This window comes from Bos indicus x Bos taurus, chromosome 27 (assembly GCF_003369695.1).
Source record: "Bos indicus x Bos taurus breed Angus x Brahman F1 hybrid chromosome 27, Bos_hybrid_MaternalHap_v2.0, whole genome shotgun sequence".
NCBI classification, from domain to species: Eukaryota; Metazoa; Chordata; class Mammalia; order Artiodactyla; family Bovidae; genus Bos; species Bos indicus x Bos taurus.
In genome coordinates, this window is record NC_040102.1 from 23,376,833 (window position 1) to 23,402,198 (window position 25,366).

Here is a 25,366-nt window from a genome sequence, read left to right on the forward strand (position 1 = left end):
CAGCCCACCAGGCTCCTCCATCCATGGGATTCTCCATGCAAGAATACTGGAGTGGGGTTCCACTGCCTTCTCCGACACACATACCTAGGAAAAGCATTACTGGGTAGTTGGAAAGATGTACATGCAACTTTGTAATGGAAGTTTTTGAAAAGTTCCTGTACTGATCCCACCCCTCCATATAATATAAAAAGATCCTGTCTCTGCACATGCTCTCAACCCTTGACATTGCCAGACTTTAATTTTTGCCATTCAAATGGATATAAAATGATATCTTACAAATTTTGACTGCCATTTTTCTAGCTATTGATGATAAGACACATTTATTCATGTCATCTGGCCATATGTGTTTGCTCTTCTGTGAAATATCTGTTGCCTATTTTTCCCTTGAGTTGATTGTGCTTTTCTTGATAATTTATAACAGTTCTTTATTCTAAACACTGAGGCTTTGTTGGTCATGTGTCATAGATATATTTCCCTACTTTGTCATTAGACTTTTCCTTAGATTGTCATTTGATCACTATTATTTCTCCTGAGTCATTCAGTTTTTAATTAAGAAAAAAGTGGACCCTTTTAAAGAAAAAAAAATCAAGATCTAGGCTGACTTTTAGTGGCTTCCCTGGTAGCTCAGACAGTAAAGAATCCGCTTGCAATGCAGGAGATCCGGGTCCGATCCCTGGGTCAGGAAGATCCCCTGGAGAAGAGCATGGCAGCCCACTCCAGTATTCTGGCCTGGAGAATCCCATGGACAGAGGAGCCTGGCAGGCTACAGTCCATGGGATCGCAAAGAGTCAGATACGACTGAGTGACTAGCACTTTCACTTTCAGGCTGGCTTTTTGCTGGTTCTTCATGTCTTCCTCAGCACCCTGAGCATCACTTGAATGCTGAAACAGGGTGCTGAGCACCTTGAGTCTCACTCATGTCTTTGGCTGCTTGGGGTGGGCAGAGTGTGCTCTGTATAACGCAGGGAGGAAGAGGTTTTTAATTCAAACTGGAGGCTTATTGTTCTTATTGCCAAGTGTCTCTCATTCATCTGTCCAGCCATCTATCCATCCAACCATCCATTCAGCTAATCAACAAGCCAGTATTAATTCTGCACCATCAGGGGTGTCCACCACTTGGGTAGATGCTGCAGATTTTGTAGAAATAAAACAGTTCATACCTCAAAGAACACCATTAAGAGGTTGCCAGATATCTCAAAAACAAGCATAATTTTAGTTGATTTACACTGAAAGAATACATCTTTTTCACCACTAAAGAGGAAGGAGATGCTGTGAGACAGGCATTGTGTGACAGAACTGCTGAAAGAGCCAGGTTAAACGATGTCATTCCAGTCTTTTCACCAGGGATGTTCAACTCTTCTCACAATAAATAGTGATTTTAAGATGTTTCTTTTGCTCTCCCATCCTTCTAGGATGATTACAAGCAGGCTGCTTCCTGTAGCAGAGGCAGTGGGCTCCCTCTTGTATCTACTGGTCACCAGCATTCTTCTTTAATAAATGAACAGAATGCGATGATGCTGGGAAAGACTGAAGATAGGAGGAGAAGAGGGCAACAGGGTGAGATGGTTGGATGGCATCACTGACTCAAGGGACATGAGTCTGAGCAAACTCCAGGAGATAGTGAAGGACAGGGAAGTCTGATGTGCTACAGTCCATGGGGTGACAGAGTCAGATGCAACTTAGCAACTGAAGAACAACAGATGCTAAATGGATGCAGTTTGTCAGCTTGGAGGTGCTCCCGTGATAAACAGGCTGCATTTTTAGGACATATTTATTTGGCTCCACTGGCTTTTAGTTGCAGCTTATGGGATGTAGTTTCCCCACCAGGAACTGAACTGGGCCGCCTGCATTGGGAACATGGAGTCCCAGGCCGTGGACCACCAGGGGAGTCCCCTTGCAGCAGGTTGCACTGAAGAGGGAAATGGAGGGAGTAGGGATGCTCCCCAGAAGCAAACTGGGGTGAAACCACAGAGATCACTTTTATATCCTTAGCTCACTCAGCTAATCTAACTCATTACTTCATTAATAATGCCTGTTCTTCCTCTTTGTAGCCCAGACTGAATGTATGATAGTTCCCCATGAAGATGGGTTTAAAATTATTTTATAATTAGACTATGTAGAATATCTTACTGTTCCTCCATTTCACAGAATATCTCCAATTCCTTTTCCTTCTTCCTTCCTTTTTTTCTCTCTTTTAAGGTGTTTGGTTAGCCCGCGTGTGTATTATGTGGAGTTGCTTACTGTTCCCGTAGGAGAATTTTGGACCTGGTACCATTTACAGCACCTCTGTCTCTCAGTAGGGCTTTGGCGGGGGTGGGGGTGGGGCGGCCAAGCATTCTATTGGATTTTCAGTTCACAGCTCTACTGGAGATGTGGAAAGATAATTGCATTTGCAGTGGCAGGAACATGCTTGTCCTTTTGTTCTCCTGTTTAGAAATTAAATTTCCTTCAATTATGTCAATTTTTAGTGTTGATTTGCTGCCAAGCAGCCCTTTCTTGTGATGTGTATCTTTGCTGAGATCCCCTTCCGGTCTCTGCTTACATCTTTCCAAATCCTAAGAGACAGACTATATTTTCGCAAGTTACAGTTTGGGGGTCCCTTGATGTTTATAAGTCTTTTGAAGCCTGAGTCTACTTTTGAGGTTGTACTAGACATTGTTCTAAGCATTTGTAATTTCTCTCCTTTGTCCTGCCCCTGGGTGCGGGGCAGGTACACACACCCCATACCACCACACTCATTCCTAATTCCTAGCTTTATTTTGGTCATTGACAATATATACATCCTGCACTTAAACCCAAGCTGGAAGTTTAGATCCTAACCTGAAGAACTCTGAGAACTACTGAACAACAACAACAAAAAGTAATTATTTCACAAGTCCCTACTTTTCCTAGAATTTCTCTTCTAAACAGAATTTTAAAGTTAATTTGGGTCAGGAAAATAATCTAAAATATAGCTCTGGGCACACTGAGTTCGGAATTGCTAAAATAACAAAGTTGCTGTCTCAGATGCACTCAACGGGCGTGCTAACTTTATGATTTACATGTATTAAGTATACAAGCGTATTCTCTAATATAAGCTTTGTCCTTTAATACTTAGAGTGCATGGTGTCTGTTCAAAGTGAAATACAGTTGCCAGAAGCTTCAAACAGCTTTATAATCGGTTTTGCTTCTATTTACTAATCATTTACATTTACTAGAAGTCTCTCTTATTGCTACTATAGGGGTGCCACTAATCATTTCCCTAATCATTTGGTCTATGAGGTAATGAAGAAAGGTAAACCCTCCAATACTGAATTTTATAAATTTCTTCATGACTCTTTAAGCTCTACCTATTTCATTGGTCTGTCTGTCTTACCATTCAGAGAACAGGATCACTAACTTTAGCCTTCAGAAAAAAGAATGGACCCCAACACTCATTATGTTAGTTTTCAACATTGGAACAAAAAAAAGGTATTTATAAGTATAATCTCTGGGAAATTGATGACTGAAAATAAGGAGCTTGATACCATCCTCTAAAACCAATGATCATAAGTTAGAAGCCATAAAAACATAACGAACCATTATGTGCTCCCACGTCAACCCCAGAACTAGAATACTGTTAGTTACTTGTGTCTCCAAAACTACCAACAGCCATGTCAGTTTCCCCTGCAGCATTACCCATTCGGGAGGCCAAAGGGATCTTTAGGCTCTGTGTATTCTGGTGTCCTGCAGTGCTCTATTCCTGACCCACAGAGTTGCATAGAAGGAGTCTTCCTCACGATTTTTTACAAGCTTTTAATAGGAAGGCCCGTTATTTACTTTAACAGCTTGGAACACCACAGAGGGATAACTTGCTCTTATCTAGTGGCAGTTCCAGAGCTCTGTCGTTTTCCACGGAAGCACTGCTGGTCTTCTTCCTCCCTACTCTTCCTGTGTGTTTATCAACGAGGGACAGAAAAGGGAATTCTTCCATTGAGTTGACTCTTCCCCCTTTCTGCTTTTCGATTTTGATATAACTTAACGTATTCGTAGAGTAGTGAACTCTTCTACCGATAAAAGGATTTGGGATTCTGTCCTTCCACACCAGCTTTTAGAGCTGGCCTTTGTTTCAGGGGGATTTATATAAACCCCTGGAAAGCCATATGGAAGTGCTTGTATTTGTTTAAAAATAGCACATCCTGAATTCTCTTCAGCTTTTGATGTCATGCAAATGGTTGGATTCCATTGACAACCATCATTGTTCTCTAGATCTTTCCTTGGCCTGGTTTTCTGTGACCTCTTCCCTGATCAAATGTGAGCAAAGACACACATGGTGGGGGGAGGGAGGAAGCAGCCACATTAGAAGGGAGCATCCTTCTGGTATTCATTCTGGTTTAAATTATTATTTATATAGCAGGTCTGTTGACTGCTGATTTGTTTAAAGGTGAAACAGTGTTTTGAACCACTTATCTCTGACAACAGATACTTGAGTCTGCAGACCACTTGATATCCAAGCTCCTTTAGGACACAGAAGATATTGTCTTAAACTGCTTTACATTCCCATAGCACTTGGTAGGGAAGGAGGTAACCTGCACACAGTAAGTATTCAAGAAATTATCTTGTTTTTGACGGTTTTGTGTTTTTTTTTTCTCTCTCTGCTAAACTGGGCTAGATTGGCAAGACTCTGAATGCTCAGTAAGTATATTTGTTTTTATTTTTCTTACAGATCTTCTGTTCCCCATTGATATTTCCTCAGTCAAGAGAGAGCATGATTTTTTGGACAGAGATGCTATTGAGGCTTTATGCAGGTAAATTGAAATGTTTCGTGTGTTTTCTTTCTCTTTCTTCCTTTTTAAGAGCATAGTATTTATCACTGGGATGACTTTGCTCTTGTTCTAATTAGGTCAGGTGTCTTTTTCTTTTTGGCTGCACAGTATGCACAGTCTCAGTTCCCCAGCCAGAGAGCGAGCCCGTGCCCCTTGCAGCGGAAGCACGAAGTCTTAACCACACGACGGCCAGGGAAGTCCCTGTTTATGTCCGGTTTTTGAATAGTATTTGTATATAGAGATTTACTTCTTCATGAATCATAGGCCTTTTAATTAAAATTAGTAACTTCCTATTATTTAATATTGCCATTAAGGTAGCACTGTCCTAGGGCATACTCAGTACCATTCCATATTTGATACCATGTGCTTCCTGAAACAGGTAATGTTCAGGCAGTTTGAAAACCTGGAACAGGGTTTTTTTTTTTTTTTAAGGCAGTGTAGTTGACTGCTCAGCCCCACCCAGGTACCCTCAAAGAGTCAAAGCTGCTGTTGAATGGAAGTAACACGTTTAGAGGAATCAGTGGACGTGGGAGACGGGGAGACTACGCCAAACTAGAGGCAGGAGGACCGTGGCTTAAATTCCAGGAAAGCATCTCTGAACCTCTCGAGCTTCCCCACGTACACATTCATAACAATAGGATTAAGTACGACTGTAAAATAACTCAGCACAGCCTTTAACAGAAAGTAGACAGGCAGCAAATGAGCACTGATGGGAAATGTGAGAAAAACTGTCAGAAAGCCTTGTTCGTGGTGCTGGTGGATTTTCACACTGAGCAGCTCGCGGGCTTTAACGAAGTGGAAGTGATAAAATACGCCGCAGACGGTGACAGGACACTGATAATCCTCTCCAGCTCTTCAGGACATATTATTCGTTTTTAAGCTAATCATCCTTGTAATTTTTCTCAAAACCTATAAGCCATCAAAGGTGAATTCTGGGGAGAAAAAGATCATACACAGACTAGCTCACTTGTTTATTTGATTGTAAAATTAGTTTTCTTTTAATTTCGGTATTACCTTTAACTTGGAAAAGCATCATTGAGGTGGAATGGCACCCAGGATGTATTTCCCTTTTACAGGCAAAGAAAGCAGTTGTAGCTCTGTGAAAATACTGTTTTCTGCCTTTCTTATGTCATCCATTAGTTTTTGAAGCACCGAACTTAAGCAGGAGTTTTAGGGAAAGACAAATAGGGTATTTACAATGGAATATGGAATAGACTAGTTCTCCTGGCTTCAGAAAGAAAAAAAAAAGCCACATTAACCACAGAAACACTGTCACTTTTCACATCCAATTGAACGACTGCTTAGAAAAGCCCAGGGTATGTAGACACTTTCTGAGAGGAATCTGATGCCAAGGCCCCCACCCCCACCCCGCAGAGTGTATAATATCATAGCTATGTCATCTGTAATGAAAAAATGTCCCCGACGCAGTTTAGGAGGGAAGGAGACCGCATCTGGAATATAAATGACTCCAGACATTTCTGAAATGTTTGAATGCTTAGCTGTGGGACAGAATAAATTTCTTCTCAATTCATCACTGGTGATAACGCATAGAAATGAGGTCACTCCTAAGATGTGTCCTAGGAGACATACTCATTGCCTCAGATCATCCATCTCACACATTTCAAGCTATTTAGTGAGTGTGCCCTGTAAACAGCAGCAATGGCTTAGGAATTTCTGGGTCATAAAAATATCATGGCAGCATCACAGCCCAAGGGGTCATGATTAGATTCTTGTTTTTGTTTTTTTAATATCAGTTTGAAATGTAGTTACCCTGTCTGGGTCTAAGGACATCCTCCATACTTTGTGGCCTACACTGGCTGTCAGCACCATCAGAGAGTCTGCCTCTCTTTGAAGGGAGTAGATCTGTACTCTTAGATCTTTGATGAAAAGAAAAGCCCAAAAACAACTAGACCTTGCTCTCTCTTTGGATTCCACAGGTGTATTCTGATTGGTCTTTGGTTTCTCTTGCTGTTATTGTTGTTCAGTCAGCCACTCGTGTCCAGCTCTTTGTGACCCCATGGACTGCAGTCCATCGGATCAATTTCTCTTATGTGCAGAATAATATCTCATAGGTTAAGTATAAGAAGAAAATGCAATGATGGATGTCAAGTGCTTTAAAAATTACCAGGCCTAAAACCGACACCCAGATTTGAGTATGTGGAGAAAGGCTTGGGGTAGGATTCAGAATTCACAGGAATAGTCATCAAGTTGATTGTAATGAAAACCCAAGGTCTCTTGTCCACACTTTCACATAAACAGACTTTTTATGGCAAATGATTTTCCTTGGAGAGGGCTAAACGAATGTTCTGAAGAAGAAGGAAGTGGCAAGCATCTTCCTTGGAAATGCCCTCCAGATCCTGGGATGTCATCAGAGTAGTTGGGGACACTTGCTTTTACTGATGATGATATTCATCTCATTTGCTAGACTGGCCTCTTCTATGTACTCTCTCAGCCCACAAAATTCAAAGGGCCAGCAGATCCTGAATCTATAGTGTTGTTTAAAACTTTGCCTTGTGATCTGTTAAGTTTTCTTCTAGACAGACTCTTTCATAGACTTCCATCTTTTTGCCTTGTTGAAACAGTTTGAGCAGTTGATTTTAAATACATACGGTAATGTAGTTAACAGAAACTCAGCTAAAAGTTTTACTTTAATAAAATATTATTAAATATTTAATAGTTTTTACTTTAAAACTTCTTTAGGTTTGTTTTAAATGAAATAATTCTTACATGGTTTCTCTTTCCTGCCACCACCCCCCCCACACACATACACACAGATCAAATGCTCCCATTTACATACTAGTACACACTCCCATGTTCTACTTAAAGGTTATTATAAACATTCATGTACTTAAAACTTGTGCAGATCTTAAAGCTCCTTTTGGTCAATAATCTAGTAGGCGCTGACCTCTTAACATAATCTACTAAGAGCAGAAAACTTGTAGGCAGTGTGTTCTTGAGAATGATAATGATACTGTCTTAATATAAAGTTTTGTAATGACCGAAAGTTGTGTAATTATGCAACTACTAGATTGTTTGGGTTTGCATTGCTCACCAGCATTCTTAACATGCACACTTGTAAGGAGTAAACATACTTGTTTCCTTGGAGAGATTGGCTTTTGTCCCAGTCGCGCTAGCTTTGCTGTTACGATCCAACCCCGATGATAAGGCCAAGATTCTGAGAGCATCACATTCAGTATTAGTACTAAAGGAGTGACTCACTTGTCTTGAAGCATATGCAGATGATAATGCAAACTGTGACCTCTTAGAATACCTTTTCTGAAATCTTCTCTCTATAACTTCATATATCCCACATTGCTGTTTTCCTGTGAGGTTACAACTGACTCCTATGAATACACCAAAGAATTACTTAAATAAAGTGATAATCATATAATGACAAATCGTATAATGACAGTAGCATCTTCAATCTGAACTTTATTATAAAACCGCCCTTGAAGAGCCTACGCTCTGTGAAGCACCCAGCCACTTAGTACATTTCAGCTATGTTACTATTTTGGTCCTATTAAAATAAAAGCAATTGCAGTAATTCCAAGAAAATATCTTTAAGGCCTGGAAGAATTTTTATTTGTCAGGTCTATGTGGGAAATTGTTCCTTTTTTATTTTTTTTTATATTTTTAAATAGTATATTTCTTAGGAAACTCAAAATTATGCTTTTAGTGCCAAATAATAACAGCATCTTGGAAATACATTTCTTTGAACCTTTCATTTCACCTTCAGCATCTCAAAGCAGAATAAAACTGGTAAGCTATTCATGGATGTTCTTGACACCTGGCTAGTATTTATTCTTTGGGAGGGGGGGTATATTCTTAGAGAGAGATGGGGGAACAATGTTCTTGGGTTTTGTTTTTTAAGTTTTATTCTCTTTTTTAAAAAATTGCTTATTTATTTTAATTGGAGGATAATTACTTTAAAGTATTGTGATGGTTTCTGCCATATATCAGGTCATAGGTATACGTTCCTTTTTCCTTTCTCACTTCTCTTCTGCTTTCCCTGTTTCCACTTGGAGTACGTGAGGCCCAGGACCACGCCTGCCATGGTTTTATCAGGGTGCTTGCAGCTCCGCCAGCAAAGCTCTTGAACCTCTGATGGCTCACTCCGTGCTCCCTCCCACTCTGAGCAGAGTGCAAGTTGCCCAGCAGATAAGACTGACACATTCCTGAGGAGCTGAGCCAGCAGGGACCCTGGAGGCCAGAAAGGACCCCCGGGCTTCCGGACAGACAGTGTGAGATACCAGTGTTCTGCCACTCACTGGAGGAGTCATACTTAGGGTAGAAGCTGCTTCCGTATATTATCATGATTAACATTTATTTTAGAAAGGAACACGGAAGAGACTGCTTCTCAGGGCCAGAGTCACCGTGTTTTAGTCCTGTAGCCTTGGACCAGGTTTGTGTCCACTCCAAGCCTCATTTCCTCATCTATACATTGAAAATAAATAGTAGTATCTCTCTCAAGATGAAATAATACACGTGAGGCTCCAGGCACAATGCCTGGCCCAGAGTGCATCCCCAGCTGCTACTTCATGTCAGTACCCTCTCTAAATTGGTAACATCCCACTTTGGAGGTGCCTAGGGGACACGTGAATTCCATAAAAACTTCAGGAATAACTCCTGGGCTTCAGTTTTGAAGCGCCATTAGCTTGGTGCTACCTAGAGAAAAAGATAACGCTAACCTTTACAAAAATGACCTTCTTTTCTGTTTGACTCAAATCTGCAGCTTGTGAAGTAAGTCCCTCCCCCACCCCCACAGGGATCCATGCCTAGTAAACTTGATTATAAACACCACTCGACCATTAAAGCCCTAATGAAGTCAAGTGGGTATTTGATTTCAGGTTTGATTAATGAAACCCAGACCTAAGACTGTAACCATCCTGGATTCTTTACATCTTAAAACATTTGAGAACTAAAACACTGTGGATACAAGTCATTGAAGTAATGGATGCCCCTTTGAAAGGGACTTTATGTCTACTCGTTTTAATGTCTGTGGACTTTTTTTTTTTTTAAGTTATTTGCCTTCTTTCCATTCCCATTATCAGAGAGAATTTTCCTGAGCATAGGTGCTCTGTTTAGGATTATCTTTGTTTATCCTATAAGCAGGCTACCACATAATCTATGAAATCAAAGGCAGTCTTATCACCAGGCAAAAATACTTTCTACCCTCCTTTATTCAAGTTATTAGACAAGCTGCAAGAACAGGATCAGAACGATAGAGCCTTGAAGAGGGCTCAGAATCAGTTTGAACTTGTGTGCATTAAACGTGCTTGTCCTGTGAAATAGGAAGAACTGCAGTCTTAACTGATGGTGGACGGCAGCTATGTTAAGGATCCATTTGAAGACAACTAAGTGATGGTCATCTGGAAGATGTTAGAAAGATCTGGGGCCTGAAAAGCTGTCATTCACAATTTTACATGCCATTTATTCCTGCATCTGTAAAGGGTTTCTTTCTTTGAGCTATTTCATTATTTCCCAGTGAGGTGGAGTTTTGCTTTAAGTACTTCATTTTCAATGAAGCTAAATTACTTTCCTAATTTTAAGTTATTACTCTTTGGCAGGAATTTTTTTAAAAAAGCATTCAGAGTAAAAAATTTGACTCCTGTTCCAAAGAAGAATCTGATTCAAGCTCTCATTTTTTGAATTTTTAAAGATGTTGACCTTTGAAGTATACAGTTTTTAAAATTAATCATTTGCACTGTTGCTACGACTATACCAATGCATTTCCTGTCCTATACAGGAAGCTGAAAAAAAGAATTAGGTAGTAAAGAGAGTTCAAATCTCCTTTCTATATAGAGCTCACTAAATTTTTTAAGACTACCTATCATTTGTTTATCATTTGCAGAGATAACTAAAAATAGCTTTATTTTTGTATTTGAATTTTGATCTGAGATAGAATACATTACAACAGCAAACACTTTATTCACCAGCATCTCAGCTTGGTTACATGTTCATGTTCCTATTTCTGTGAAAGGAGACATCACTGGCTTTTACTCCTTGGCACTGGGTGGAAACACTTAATGGCTCAACTTAGGGGCTGTTGGAAGAATACATGTCTTCAAATGAGGGTTGTTTGTTCTGTCAAGAATAAGAGGCACTTTACAGAACCACTGCAGTGTGCCATTTCACTGTAAAATAATAATATTAAATGTAAATGAAAAAAACTTGTGAAATATATAAGTATTTTTAAACCACTTTTTAAAGAAGTTTCGAATACTCTTCTCAATTGTAGATATTAATGGATTTAAAGAAACTCAAACATGTCAACTGTTTGGAAAAATATTTAGCCACCCATCCATGGTTTCCTGTCTTTGCTAATGTTATTTCTTTGCTCTGTAGGCGTCTAAATACTTTAAACAAATGTGCGGTGATGAAGCTGGAAATCAGTCCTCATCGGAAAAGAGTGAGTATATAAAATGTATATAAAATGTATCATAGGGTAGGAGCAAAGGAGAAGATGAAAAACTGGATTATGTGTTCTCTGATAGATTTTGTTTCACAAATTCTTACTTCCTTGTTCTAAAAATACCTACATTTTAAATGTTATAATCCACACAGGTTTACCAAAAACTGTGTAGCCTTATGTAGTTGGAACCAATAGCTACAGCTAGCCAATAACCTGTATCTCACCTGCTATTTTTGATCTGAACAGATTTTCTGTGATTTTGCCTCATTAACTCAATGCCTACAACGTATTAAAGGGATGAGGCTTAAGGAATTCCGGTGCATTTTGCATTGCCTCCCTGCAGAAACAGCAATTGAAGTTCTTGGGAACTCTGTCTTCCCATGTGTAAGAGTATCTGTGTTTTGAAGCTGTAGAGATGGCAGGGAAGGCTGGCTGGTGGGATATGGAAGACTAGAGCTTTGAAGGGAGAAAAGGAATTAGAGGAGAAAGAGGGAGGGCTGGAAATCCCACACATTCTAGTGAAATGCCGGCACGTAACTGATTCGGATGGTATTTTCTCCTGTGTTTGAAATGTGAGGACATCTTATGAGATCTTAGGAGAAGAGGAGGTGGGTGTAGTGGTGGGAGTGAATACCACAAATTAGAGTAAACAGAAGTGAGTTTGGTCAAAGAACAGATTTTTCATTGTCAGAGTACCGATTTTAATTATCTAACCTACGCCAAGTTGCCTTCTTGGGGGAGTCAAACCTTTTAAACAAATCCCACCGCACACTGTGAGGAGCTGTGGAGAGGAGCCTGCAGGTCAGCGTTCAGTGCTCTCCACCCACTGTCCCAGGGGGCCCTGCTCACGGGAGACACTCCCATGCATCACACTGAACTTGATGTCCCATCAATAGTCTGTCACGGTGTAACCCTGGGTCCTGTCCATAAGTCGGGCATCACCAGCAGAGATGTTCTGTCGGCTGTGCGCATGTTACATGCCGGCAGAACTGGGTATTTGTGTAACCTTATTGAATGGCCTGGAGCATGCCTGAGTTTGAAACATCATAGGACTCTTGTGGCATTAACTCTGGTTCCCATGTCGATGGGGGAGGAATGAAAAGGAACAGGGAAGAGGCTGAGAGATGAGAGTGTTCGAGAACCACCATTTTAGTTGCAAAACGGAATATAAACACATACTGTCAACAGACAGCAAAACTGGAGGCAGACCAGAGGGAGTCCTACCCATTGCTGATTCCAGTTCAAAATATTTTACATGCCTGGAATTTTCACAGATCTCAGAGGTTTCCTCTGTGAGTGATTTAAGAGCAGCCTATAGATCCCAGAGTTTCCATAAAATAACTCTTCTTTAGCTTGAAACACTTGCTCAGGCTTTTTCCTGTGAAATGCTTACATTCATCTTGGCTATTTTAAAAAATAATAATAAAGCTGTAAGGGGGGGTATTGACACGAATGGCATTATGGTCAGTCTCCTGGCCCCTGGGCCTCGGGGCATGCCCTGCCCCGTGCTGCCTGCCAGTTTCAGGGGACGAATGGTTCCCTTCTGTCTTTGCAGAGCGAAGATTCCGACGAGGACGAGCCTTGTGCAATAAGTGGCAAATGGACTTTCCAGAGGGACAGCAAGAGGTGGTCCCGGCTTGAAGAGTTCGACGTCTTTTCTCCAAAACAGGACCCCATCCCTGGGTCCCCAGACGCTGTCCACCTGAAGAGCGCCCCGAGCCATGAAAACATGCAGACGGACCTCAGCGATCGCCAGGAGGTGGCTTCTGTCCACAGCACCGGCAGCCTCACCACCCACGCGCCCCAGCGCGGGGAGGCGGCCCCAGCCCGGACTAACTCCGTCCTCAGCGTCTGCTCCTCAGGCACCTTTGTAGGCAATGATGATTCCTTCTGCAGCCTGCCCTCTCCCAAGGAACTGTCCAGCTTCAGCTTCAGCATGAAGGGCCACGAGAAGACTGCCAAGTCCAAGACGCACAGCCTGCTGAAGCGCATGGAGAGCTTAAAGCTCAAGGGCTCCCACCACAGCAAGCACAAGGCGCCTTCCAAGCTGGGTCTGATCATCAGTGGGCCCATCCTGCAGGAGGGGGTGGACGAGGAGAAGCTGAAGCAGCTGAACTGCGTGGAGATCTCCGCCCTCAACGGCAACCACATCAACGTCCCCATGGTACGGAAGAGGAGCATATCCAGCTCCACGCAGACCAGCAGCAGCAGCAGCCAGTCTGAGACCAGCAGCAACGTGAGCACGCCCAGTCCCGTCACCAGGACCCGGAGCCTCAGCGCCTGCAACAAGCGGGGAGGCATGTACTTGGAGGGCTTCGATCCCTTCAATCAGTCCACCTTCAACAACGTCATGGAGCAGAACTGTAAAAACCGGGAGAGCTACCCAGAGGACACAGTGTTCTACATCCCGGAAGATCACAAGCCCGGCACCTTCCCGAAAGCCCTTTCCAATGGCAGTTTCTCTCCCTCAGGGAATAACAGCTCTGTGAACTGGAGGACCGGGAGCTTCCACGGCCCCGGCCACATCAGCCTGAGGAGAGAAAACAGCAGCCCCAAGGAACTTAAGAGACGTAACTCCTCGAGCTCTGTGAGCAGCCGCCTGAGTATCTACGACAACGTGCCAGGCTCCATCCTCTATTCCAGCTCAGGTGACCTGGCCGATCTGGAGAACGAGGACATCTTCCCTGAGCTGGACGACATCCTCTACCATGTGAAGGGGATGCAGAGGATAGTCAACCAGTGGTCAGAGAAGTTTTCCGATGAGGGAGACTCCGACTCGGCCTTGGACTCGGTCTCACCATGCCCGTCCTCTCCCAAGCAGATACACCTGGATGTGGACAATGACCGAGCCACCCCCAGTGACCTGGACAGCACAGGCAACTCACTGAATGAGCCTGAGGAGCCCTCTGACATCCCGGAAAGGAGGGATTCTGGGGTCGGGGCCTCCCTGACCAGGTCCAACAGGTGAGTTTTTCTTACCTGGTGGGGGTGAGGGGCGGGTGATCAGAAAGGGGCTGCTTCTGCTTGCTGTGTAGGGAACATGGGATTGAACCATTTATAGCCATGAAATTCCTAAGGAAAGTGCTAGATGGGAAAATCCTATCATCCTAAACAATTAATGAACATTGTTCACTGGGTACCGGAATTTCAGTTTGGGAAGAAGTCAGTTCTGTGAATGGATAGCGGGGTTGATTGATTGTATAACACATTGTTGTCGTCGTTGCTTAGTCACTTCAGTCGTGTCCAATTCTTTGTGACCCCATGGACTGTAGCCCGCAAGGCTCCTCCTTCTGTGGGATTTCCCAGGCAAGAATACTGGAGTGGGTTGCCATTTCCTCCTCCAGGGGATCTTCCCGACCACAGGGACTGAATCCATGTCTCCTGCTTGGCAGGCGGATTCTTTACCACTGAGCCACCAGGGAACTCCAACACCGTGGATGTATTTAATGCTTCATGTACTTGACTGAGTGAAAGTCACTCGGTTGTGTCTGACTCTTTGCGACCCCATGGACTATACAGCCCATGGAATTCTCCAGGCCAGAATACCGGAGTGGGTAGCCTTTCCCTTCTCCAGGGTATCTTCCCAACGCAGGGATCGAACCCAGGTCTCCCACCTTGCAGGCAGATTCTTTACCAGCTGAGCCACAAGGGAACTTAACTGTATACTAAAAGTGGTTAAAGGAGTAAATTTTAAATAAAAACAAACTGGAATGGAAATTGAATCTTCTCAGTTCCTAAGATTAGAGGCCAGTGAGTGACCCACTGCTGACTGTGCCTCAACCCATTAAAAAGCTTTCGTACTAACATTCCTCCCCCTTCTCTCGCAGGCACAGGCTGAGATGGCACAGCTTCCAGAGCTCTCATCGGCCGAGCCTAAACTCCGTGTCACTGCAGATTAACTGCCAGTCAGTGGCCCAGATGAACCTGCTGCAGAAGTACTCCCTCTTGAAGTTAACCGCCCTGCTGGAGAAATACACGCCTTCTAATAAGCATGGCTTTAGCTGGTAAGGATTTAAACTGCCCAGTGAACCATATTTGAAAACATTTTCAGCCAGCGCTGTCCCAGCACTGAGGGTGTAACAGGTGGATCCTGTATCTTTAGTTCATCGTCCTGACGCTGTAAGTGTCTGCATTCTTGAGTCCACGCACAATACGGCTTAAGCTGGCATAGCTTTAGAGAATTTCCATCAGGGTTGGTTGAGTTTTCAGCGCTAGGCATGATAAACTGCCAGTCGATAGGGTGAGACTTCTTTACTCTTCCACCACATTGTCCGGGCTCTTCCTTCCCAGTGGTAGGAATAGCCCACCACAGGCAAATACGTGTGCAGAATCAGATCATATTTTGGAAGGAAGGGAAGAAAATTTTAGATCATAGGATGTTATGAGAGCAACTTTGAAATGCTTAATGTACAGCACTTGGCTTTGTAACCCTCTTCATGCACATTTTTTAGAAATCATTTTTGATTGATATAGGTATCTGCAATATCACAAAAATCTACCTGGGCTAAAGAGTTTAGGTTATGTTTTTTCCAACAAAGATTCTTGAGCAGTGAATAATAAAGGAATATACCACTCTAATATATTATAAACAAAAATAATGTACAAAAATAAAATGTATTGAACTGTCTGCACTTTTGAAAGCACGGCCCTTGGTGTGTATACTGTGAGACATAGACTGCTGGGCTGAATAGGTCATGGACAGGAGCCATTATGTGCATATTTTTTTCTACTGAGTGCAAAGCAGATAAATGTCTCTACATTGACATCCCAGCGCATTTTGCAGTATCAGCTGGGTATCCTTCAGTCTTTTCACTAATCTTAAGTGTTCATTATCCACTTGCACAATTTTAGTTCTTGATAAAATGGAGACTCGGTCCATTTCATGAGTAGCACTTGGTAGCAAAACCAGAATCAGCGCAGCAACGTAACTTCTCTCCCCAGCTCCTCCCCTCCTTGGGACTCATAGTGAGGTTAACTTCGGCATCAAAGCATCTCCTGTTCAAAGGCTGTTATTATGTGAGCCCTGCTAAATACAGAAGTTGTTTGTTCTGAATGACAGAAATAAGTATTGACTGGTTTATCCCCCACATGCTTCAGATTCTCGGTGGAGATCGTAATGTGTTCCTTGTACATTCCGCCGCTGGGCTTTTCTCCCCTGACAAAGCGAGTATTATGCATACTTACAGCCACGATCCATATACTTCACTGTATGGAAATACGGATTTGGCCCTGCGCTTCAGTTTTACCTTTCCCTGAGCTATAAACAGTAACACACGGTGGCTGTGGGTTTAGCACTCTAAAGTCAAGGCAGTCTGCCTTCCGCAATGTTCCTCTATGCTTTGAGCCAGAGTTTCCCTGCTGGCTATTTAAAACTGCATATTTCACATTCTCAGTTCTGAGTGGCCCACCACCCCCCCTCACCACCAAACCCTCAAGAATCTGAAAGTCCAGAATATTTCTTGAGTTCTGGTCAGTTTTTTCCAGTGAGTCAAAACCAAACGTTAAAGCCTCATACTGTGGGATCCACGGAATAAGGAGAAATTCTACACAAAGTTCTTTTCCTGTTCAGCTTTGCCCTTTCTTGTCCCATTCAGAGAGGTCATTTGTAGAGCTGGAATTTCTGCTTGACAGCATTAAGTACATGACAGCGGTTTCCTGCTGTTGCACACGCTGCTCAGGCTGGACCCGGTGTCAGGACTCCAGGGAGCCTGGGGTGGGCTCACAAAACCCTCATTGTTCTCCTCTGTCTTCCTTTAGAAAGCTAAAGATGTTGTGTTCTCTCGGGTCATCAGCAGGAGAATTTATTTGAACTTCAGGTCATTAGCTTGCCTTTCCCCGCAACATTGAGCTCTGGAGTTGGTTCTCATTATGTGGGACCAACATTATGCATTTGCTGGGTTTTTTTCCATCCTGATCTTTTTTTTACCCTAAATACTTTTGGATCTCATCAAGAGCTTAGAAATGATTCTCATGCATTTTCAGGACAAATGGGAACGTGTTTCTCAGCTCTATCCTGCAGTGCCTACTTAGGGTCTTGACTGTAGCTTTCTCCTCTCGTTCCTTCCTGTGCCGCCGTTTTGGAAGGAAGCCCATCTTCTCCCTTAAGAAGACAGACCCCATTCTCAGAGCTAACAGTGGAGGGAGAATCCCCAGCTGAGGAGATGTTATTGGGCCTCATGGCCCCAAAGGTTAGAAAATCTAGAACAGCACTGTCCAGTGGGCTTTTCTGTAGTGGTAGGAATGGTCCATATTTGCACAGACCAGTAATAGCTACCAGGCACAAATGGCTATCTAGCGCTCAAAGTGTGGCTGATACGACTGAGGGACTGAATTTGTAATTTTGTTTAAATTGAAATCGCCAACTTATTAGCACAGATCTAGAACCCACATGGTTTACCTGCAGAGATGGACAAAATGTGCAGAAGGTGAGTAAATGTATCCCTTCTGACCGCAATATTTTTTCGATAGGGCTGTGCCCAAGTTCATGAAAAGGATCAAGGTTCCAGACTACAAGGACCGGAATGTATTCGGAGTCCCTCTGACAGTCAACGTGCAGCGCACAGGACAGCCCCTCCCCCAGAGCATCCAGCAGGCCATGCGCTACCTCCGCAACCATTGTTTGGATCAGGTGAGAGCTGACGTCTGCAGGTCCCACGTAATCATGGGAGCTCAGGTGCATGCATCATCTTCTAGTTCTGCAGTGAAAATGTTGCTTTCCTCTTGACACTTTACACTTTGTTTTGTTTTTCCAACAAAGGTTGGACTCTTCAGAAAATCGGGTGTCAAATCCCGGATTCAGGCTCTGCGCCAGATGAATGAAAGCACCATAGACTGTGTCAACTATGAGGGACAGTCTGCTTATGACGTGGCAGACATGTTGAAGCAGTATTTTCGAGATCTGCCTGAGCCACTGATGACAAACAAACTCTCAGAAACCTTTCTGCAGATATACCAATGTGAGTATTCTTTGACCTTGACATGGTTGGCGGTGGGGAAAGTGGGGTCAGCCAAAACCTGTAGCTCCTTTGATGCCATTCTTTTGGACCCACATCGTGACCTCTTAGAGACAGGTCATCAGTTTTTGTTTTGTTTCTTTTTTGCTTTCTTGTTTGCAAAACAGATTTGTGTACATCTGTTGAGCAGTGCAGGAAAAACTCCTTTGTCATCATTCTCCAGTTACTAAGCAATTGTACATTTTTACATTCAAATCCAGGAACTCATTTTTTTTTTCATTCAAGAACAGTGTTAATCTAACATACTTAAAAGAGCAGATTCCAAGATCTCTCTCTCTCTCTGTCTTGTCTATAGGTATTTCCGTTGCTTCACTTCTCTCTAGCAAAGCCTGTTGTGTTTAAAATTTCACAGGTGTCCATGTGTTTTATCTTGCTGTAAAATGAATAAATAATCTTTCTGTTATGCATCTCAGCTTCTGCCAGAAATAGTTGGGAAAACAATCCCCATGCCCATCTCACTTTTAAGTAAAGCTTAAAGCAAACAGTTGTCTAAATTAATGATCAAGATCAGGATTATAGCTTTTACAGCCTTGTGTTTTTCTTGGCTCGGTGTGGTATTACAGCAATGTAATTTAAAAGCAGCTTCTCTCAGAGCTAGAATTGTCTTTAGAATTGGCGCATGGGACTTGATTTTATGAGACATGGAGCTGGTCTGGATTATTTCATTATTTGTTTCATCCTTTCAGATTTTATGAAAACACAGGTCACATTTCCCCCACCAAGGTATTTGTTATGTATTGTAACCATGGAGCTGTTTAATCGGTTTGTCCTATGGAGCTACGTTTGAGTGACTTGAATTTTCCACCACATGCCTTTCAAAAGAAAAATTTTGCCTAGTATAGGAGACCTGAAAGTTGTGTTTAGCATTTTCTACCTGTTTTATTAGTTTCTACATATATATACATTATATTACATTGTTAAATTATTTATATTTTTATGGGTTTATTTCTCAAGCATGTATTTTTACTACCAGCCTCTCAGTAGGCTTTCCAAAGCTTAAATTACTACATAAAAAACATCTGTTGTTTAAATTGAAGATTTTCGCAGCTTCCTTTCCTCATTTAAAGAAGGAGCAAATCGGTTAAAATTACGAAAGTCCTCGGAGATGCTGAACACTTTGTAGTCAAAGTGAAGAAATCTCAGTTTTTGTACTTTTGTATGTGTCTGTAATAAATTTCTTGAAACTGAACAAAAGTATAAGCCTATAATGTTCAGTAATTGAGAATGGTAAACTAGGAGTTTTGGAAAAAAGTACTTAGAAAAGAAAGAAACCAAATTTCTGTAAACTAAAAGAAAACAGCAGACATCATCTGGAGTTGAACTCTGGGTGGATTTAGGAGTATATTGGCATGGTGGGTGTTTAAAATTCTCAGTTCCTCCACAGGCAGGAAATGCTTGAGGGTAGTGACGTTGGTGGCAATCCCTAATCTCTTCCATATTAACCTCAAGTACACTTTCTGAAAGTGCTTGTTCAGTGCTGGGCTGAGGTCTTTGGTGCCGATATTTGCTTTCGGGACGTTTCCTTGCAAAAGTACATGGAAAATCACTGGGTTGACGGGGGAAGTGCTGGTGTCGTGCAGATGTGCCCAAGGACCAGCGTCTCCAGGCGATCAAGGCGGCCATCATGCTCCTGCCCGACGAGAACCGGGAGGTCCTACAGACGCTCCTTTACTTCCTGAGCGATGTCACCGCAGCCGTCAAGGAGAACCAGATGACCCCCACCAACCTGGCCGTGTGCTTGGCGCCTTCTCTCTTCCACCTCAACACTCTGAAGAGAGAGAACTCCTCCCCCAGGTACGGGGCCAGTGAGCTGCGGGCGCGGTGACGATGCACACGCCCCGTTGTTCGGGCAGCGGCAGCCTCCCTGTCCTAACAGGGCTGTCCGCCTGTTTTTTTGTTGTTTTAATACCTGAATCCAGCAAAACGGAGTTTGACCTCCTTTCGCAGCTCACGTTCCTCCCCTGTGCTTCTCCCATCCTTCCTACTCAGCCCTGGGGGTGTGGCCTCCTAGACAATGTAGTTTTAACCCGCTTTTGAGAAACATTTGCATTCCTGCTTTGCCGCGGCAAGGGTTTCCCCTGACCCTTTGTCAGTGCCCTCGGTAACATGGTCATCGTACTTTGTACCCACAAAGAATCATGAGGGTTTACTGACCTCAAAAACAGTCCTGGCTTCTGCATAAATAAAACCAGTCTGGCTTGGCTTCTTCAGTAGAACCGAGCTGCTGGCCTGTGCCAGAGGTTGAAAGGAGCTGGATGTGAAATAAGGAAGGATGGTGTTCAGCCTCGAAGTTAAGAACCCTGCTGAGCCAATGTTGCAGAGTTTCTCCTTAGATGTAGAGAAGGTGAAGTGACTGTGGAAGTCGAGGAATCTGGAAAATAACTAAGGCTGATGTTTGCTCAGCACCGTATTCTGTCCCCAGCAAGGAGCTACACCCTGGGTTTCATTATCAACTTTAATCCTCCTAACAATTGAAGGAGGTGAAGCTGCTGTTAGTATCTATTTTATACATGAGGTGGGACTGCGAGGCAGGTCCATTAAGGAACTAACTTGCTTCTGTCTGATGGATGGGGAAAACACAAAAAATGGCAGAGGAACTTCTTACTTACACGAATATTTTATATGAAGTAGGAAAAGCGTCATTAACTCCTTTCTACCAAATTCATCCTGCTGATCCTTTTCCTCAGCTCTAAAGGAACTTGACAGATAGTTCTCAGCTGTTGGGGTGGGGTCTAGTTGTGTTAGGTGAAGTTAGCTTTGCTTCCAAAAGACATACAATGCTTAATTAACTAGTTCTAACCATTGACTAGAGCATTCCTGCTTTAATGGGATAGAGAACTAAAGGGGAGCAGTAGAAAGAGATCAGATAAGATTAAGACAAAACCTCTAGGAAACAATAGACTTCTCTCACCAACAGGAGGGGCTCCTGTTTAATTTTAAACTGGAAAGAATGGTCCTGTTTACCCCAATGATGAGTGCTTCCCACCCACCCACCAGTCAAAGCTGCCTTTCCTTCTTCCTACCCCACATTTATAGACCTTAAAAGCTTCTCTGTTTCAGTAGCAACCTATTTAACATGGTGGTTTTATTTTTATGGGCTGCGTGGTATGGGGGAATCTTAGTTACCTCGACCAGGAGTCGAACCCATGCCCCCTGCTTTGGGAGCTTAGATATGTAATCACTGGACCACAAGGGAAGTCCCTAACATGATGGTTTTAAATAGCCTGGATTTCATCACAGACTGTCTCTTTCATGTTTTTTGTGTGTTGTTGATACAACTGAGAAATTTTAGTGACCAAAGTAAAACTCTCTTCAACTACTTAATGTCAAATAAGCTCCAGTGAAATAGCCTTTTTCTCTCCTTTAGGTTTCCTAGAATAACACATTGATTAAAAATATATAAACATTTGAATCTTGCCTCTCCCTCATTTCTCTCTCTAGGGTAATGCAAAGAAAACAGAGTTTGGGCAAACCAGATCAAAAAGATCTGAATGAGAATCTCGCTGCCACTCAAGGGCTAGCCCATATGATTGCTGAGTGCAAGAAGCTTTTCCAGGTAGGGAGATGGAAAGTTTTGTTATTTGTTGATGCTGCTGCTGCTAAGTCGCTTCAGACGTGTCCGACTCTGTGCGACCCCATAGACGGCAGCCCACCAGGCTCCCCCGTCCCTGGGATTCTCCAGGCAAGAACACTGGAGTGGGTTGCCATTGCCTTCTCCAATGCATGAAAGTGAAAAGTGAAAGTGAAGTCGCTCAGTCATGTCCGACTCTTAGCAACCCAATGGACTGCAGCCTAACAGGCTCCTCTGTCCATGGGATTTTCCAAGCAAGAGTACTAGAGTGGGGTGCCATTGCCTCCTCTGAGAACTACCTTATAATCCAGCAATTCCACTCCTAGGTGTATATCCAAAGAAAAAACAAAACAAAACACTAAACCTAAGTGTCCATGAGATGGAAGGATAAAGAACTAAAGAATATGTGGGGTGTGTCTGTGTGTGTGTCTATAAAATGAAATACTACTCCGCCATTTAAAAAAAAGAATGAAATTTCAAGTTTTGCCATTTGCAACACCGTGGATGGACCTGGAGGGCGTTATGCTTAGTGTAATAAGCCGCACAGGGAAAAACAAGTACTGCATGCACCTGTACGTCCTTATATGTAGAACCTAAAAAATAAAACAATGAACACAGTGAAACAGAAACAGACTCATGGGTATAGAGAACAAAATAGTGGTTTGAGGGGTTAAACCACAAGATACATTGTACAGCACAGGGAATATAGCCAATATTTTATCATAAGTTTAAATGGAGTATATAAAACAATTAGCTATACTTCAGTTTCAAAAACAAAATTCTGTGTCCTCGTCAGTGTACGCCTTGTTTGGTTACTTTGTCTTCTACTCTAACTTCTTCCTAAAGAGGAGGGCCTCGCACAAGAATAAGCTTAGGTACCTTTATGAAGGTGCTCTGCTTGTGTCCTCGTGATACCTCATGGAGTCAGCAGGGACACCCTTCACCTGGTGGAAGCCTGGGGATTAGACTGCTTTCTCAGCCTGGAGGATCCTGCACCTCCACCGACGGGCAGCAGACATCCTTTTTGTCTCTCGTGTCCCTCCCAGGTTCCTGAGGAAATGAGCCGATGTCGAAATTCCTACACCGAACAGGAGCTAAAGCCCCTTACCCTCGAAGCGTTAGGACGCCTTTGTAATGATGACTCAGCCGACTACCAACACTTCCTCCAAGACTGTGTGGACAGCCTGTTTAAAGAGGTCAAGGAGAAGTTCAAAGGCTGGGTCAGTTACTCCACATCTGAGCAGGCCGAGCTCTCTTATAAGAAGGTAAGTCATATCCTCATTTTCGGCCATTCGAGTCTGGTGGTTGGGACTTGGATTCATTAGAGACCAGACCTTTTTGCCAACACAGGGGCGGCCTGTCACCCATCGCTTTCCCTCTAGAGCTGGGCAGATAGGTGATTCATATCCCCGCGGTAAGAGTGGAAACCAGTTCAATGAGGGGTGGTGCTCATTGAACTCATGTCAGAGGAAACTCCCTAGTGAAATCCTTTGACTCCACAGAATCATGCAAGAGTTTCCTGGAATGTTTTACTAATGGTCTTGGGCCTCCGGGCATTTTATGAGGAGCTGGCTGTTTCCATCCTTTGATTAGAACCTCCTCAGGCTCTCCTCTGTTCTCAGTCACTCTTCTCACCTTCTAATAAGCAGGGAGTGCTGGGGGCAGGGATGGTTGGTTTAACTTGAAAACCCCTTGAGGGCAGAGGTATCCTGTGTGGCTTTCCATGCACGTGGAGGTATTTGTTGACTTGTCTCCACCACCTTGAGAAGAAAGAAACCTTGAGCACAGTCCAGATGGCCATGCAGGCTTGGACGTGCAAACGGATCTTACTTTCATTGCACTGACCCTAATATGGGTCCCAGGAAAACAGATAAAATCAGAGGTGACGCCAGCAGTCCTATCTGCTTTCTGTTCTGATCTTGAATATGCTTGAGGTCAGCAGCCTGTTAAAGTCAGAAATAAGCATTAGGTCCATGTACCCGGCTAGCAGTTTGTCTTAAGAGTCTAGATGCGTAGGGACTGTCTTGGCACTGAAAAGTCTATCTTCTTCTTAGGTGAGTGAAGGACCACCTCTGAGGCTTTGGCGGGCAACCATCGAAGTCCCTGCAACACCCGAGGAAATCTTAAAGCGCCTCCTGAAAGAGCAGCACCTCTGGGATGTAGACTTGTTGGATTCAAAAGTGATTGAAATCCTGGACAGCCAGACTGAAATTTACCAGTATGTCCAAAACAGTATGGCACCCCATCCTGCTCGGGACTATGTCGTTTTGAGGTGAGAGCTTCCGGATTGATTATTATGGCAAGAATGAGCTTATATGTCACTGAACGTTACATTAAAATTACTTAAAATAGAACATACGCTTCCATAAAAGCATTGAACCCTTCCAGATAAGAAAGATAACATCTGCATTTATTCCAGCAGTGTGTCCATCCCTGAAAATGGTTTGAAGTCTCAGAACTGAGCTCAGAGAGAGAGGCACAGTCCATCAAATGTGCTCAGTGGTAGCTATTTTTTCCCCTTTAGGATAGATTTTCTCAGAAATAGCTAGTGAATGCATCAGCCAGGAAATAACATTTGAGTCCCAAGTGAGCTGTGGTTGAAGCTGATTTATATGTAGTTCCTACATTCTCTGAAGACATTATTGAGGGAAGAATTTCAACAATCTTTGAGGAAATGTCACATCATTAGTCCAGAACTTCTCCAACAGAGTAACATTCATTTGGACGTCCACGTTCTAGTACATTTGTGAAACATAAAAAGGGTTTTCAAATTTGCTTCAGTTTGGTTCTCTTTCAAAGAACTGACTGTGTGAGCCTGTATACACACTGCAGAAGGGGCTCTGTACAGAGTGAGCCATTCGTGAGTTCTTGCACAAGGATGCTTTCTGCCCAGGCTGGGTCACCAGGGGGCCCCTATCCTGCCTTTCAGCTCCCTCCTGTAAGAGTGAGGCCCCGTTTTAAACTTGGCTTTCAGGAACCTCCTCCCATTTACTTCCCGTCTCGTTTTGTCTCTGCAGAACATGGAGGACTAATTTACCCAAGGGAGCCTGTGCCCTTTTACTCACCTCGGTGGATCATGACCGGGCCCCTGTGGTGGGAGTGAGGGTCAATGTGCTCCTGGCCAGGTATCTGATCGAACCCTGTGGGTCAGGGAAATCCAAACTCACCTACATGTGCAGAGCAGACTTAAGGTACGTTCTGATGCTGATTTTTTTTTGTTTTTTTTTGACATCGTGAGTGAGGGGCATAAAGTAGATTCAGACTTTTTGTCTGATGCAAAAAAGAAAATGGCTTAAATGAATACATCCTTGCATCTTGGATGCTCCATGAAGAGCAGTGTTTATAAAGTAACTCCTTCACATTTCTGGGTCTTCTGGATACCACTTACTAATTTCCACCCTTTAGAGAATTTGGTATTAAAGCAATGCAGATATGGTGGTTCTACCATGAGCTTAAAGCCACAGGAAATGAGAGTTTGAATCAGCAAGCCGATGTGTGTTATTTTATATTCAAAGATATTTGAATAATATGACATGCCCTTTTAGTAATTAATTAGGCCTATGCTCTGTGTCTTAGATCACTGTGA

At 43.1% G+C, this 25,366-nt stretch overlaps 1 protein-coding gene across 7 annotated transcripts in view; it reads left to right on the top strand.

The window, feature by feature from the left end:
* Positions 1–25,366, top strand: part of DLC1 (DLC1 Rho GTPase activating protein) — a 521,689-nt gene that overhangs the window by 493,174 nt on the left and 3,149 nt on the right. For all 7 annotated transcript variants that reach the window (XM_027530242.1, XM_027530241.1, XM_027530240.1 and 4 more), the window contains 11 exons: positions 4,685–4,766; positions 11,130–11,193; positions 12,752–14,160; positions 15,024–15,200; positions 17,665–17,824; positions 17,954–18,152; positions 19,790–20,003; positions 21,651–21,765; positions 22,827–23,045; positions 23,835–24,052; positions 24,798–24,971. In XM_027530242.1, coding sequence (XP_027386043.1) covers positions 4,685–4,766; positions 11,130–11,193; positions 12,752–14,160; positions 15,024–15,200; positions 17,665–17,824; positions 17,954–18,152; positions 19,790–20,003; positions 21,651–21,765; positions 22,827–23,045; positions 23,835–24,052; positions 24,798–24,971 — 3,031 coding nt within the window. The remainder of the gene's footprint in view (positions 1–4,684; positions 4,767–11,129; positions 11,194–12,751; positions 14,161–15,023; positions 15,201–17,664; positions 17,825–17,953; positions 18,153–19,789; positions 20,004–21,650; positions 21,766–22,826; positions 23,046–23,834; positions 24,053–24,797; positions 24,972–25,366) is intronic.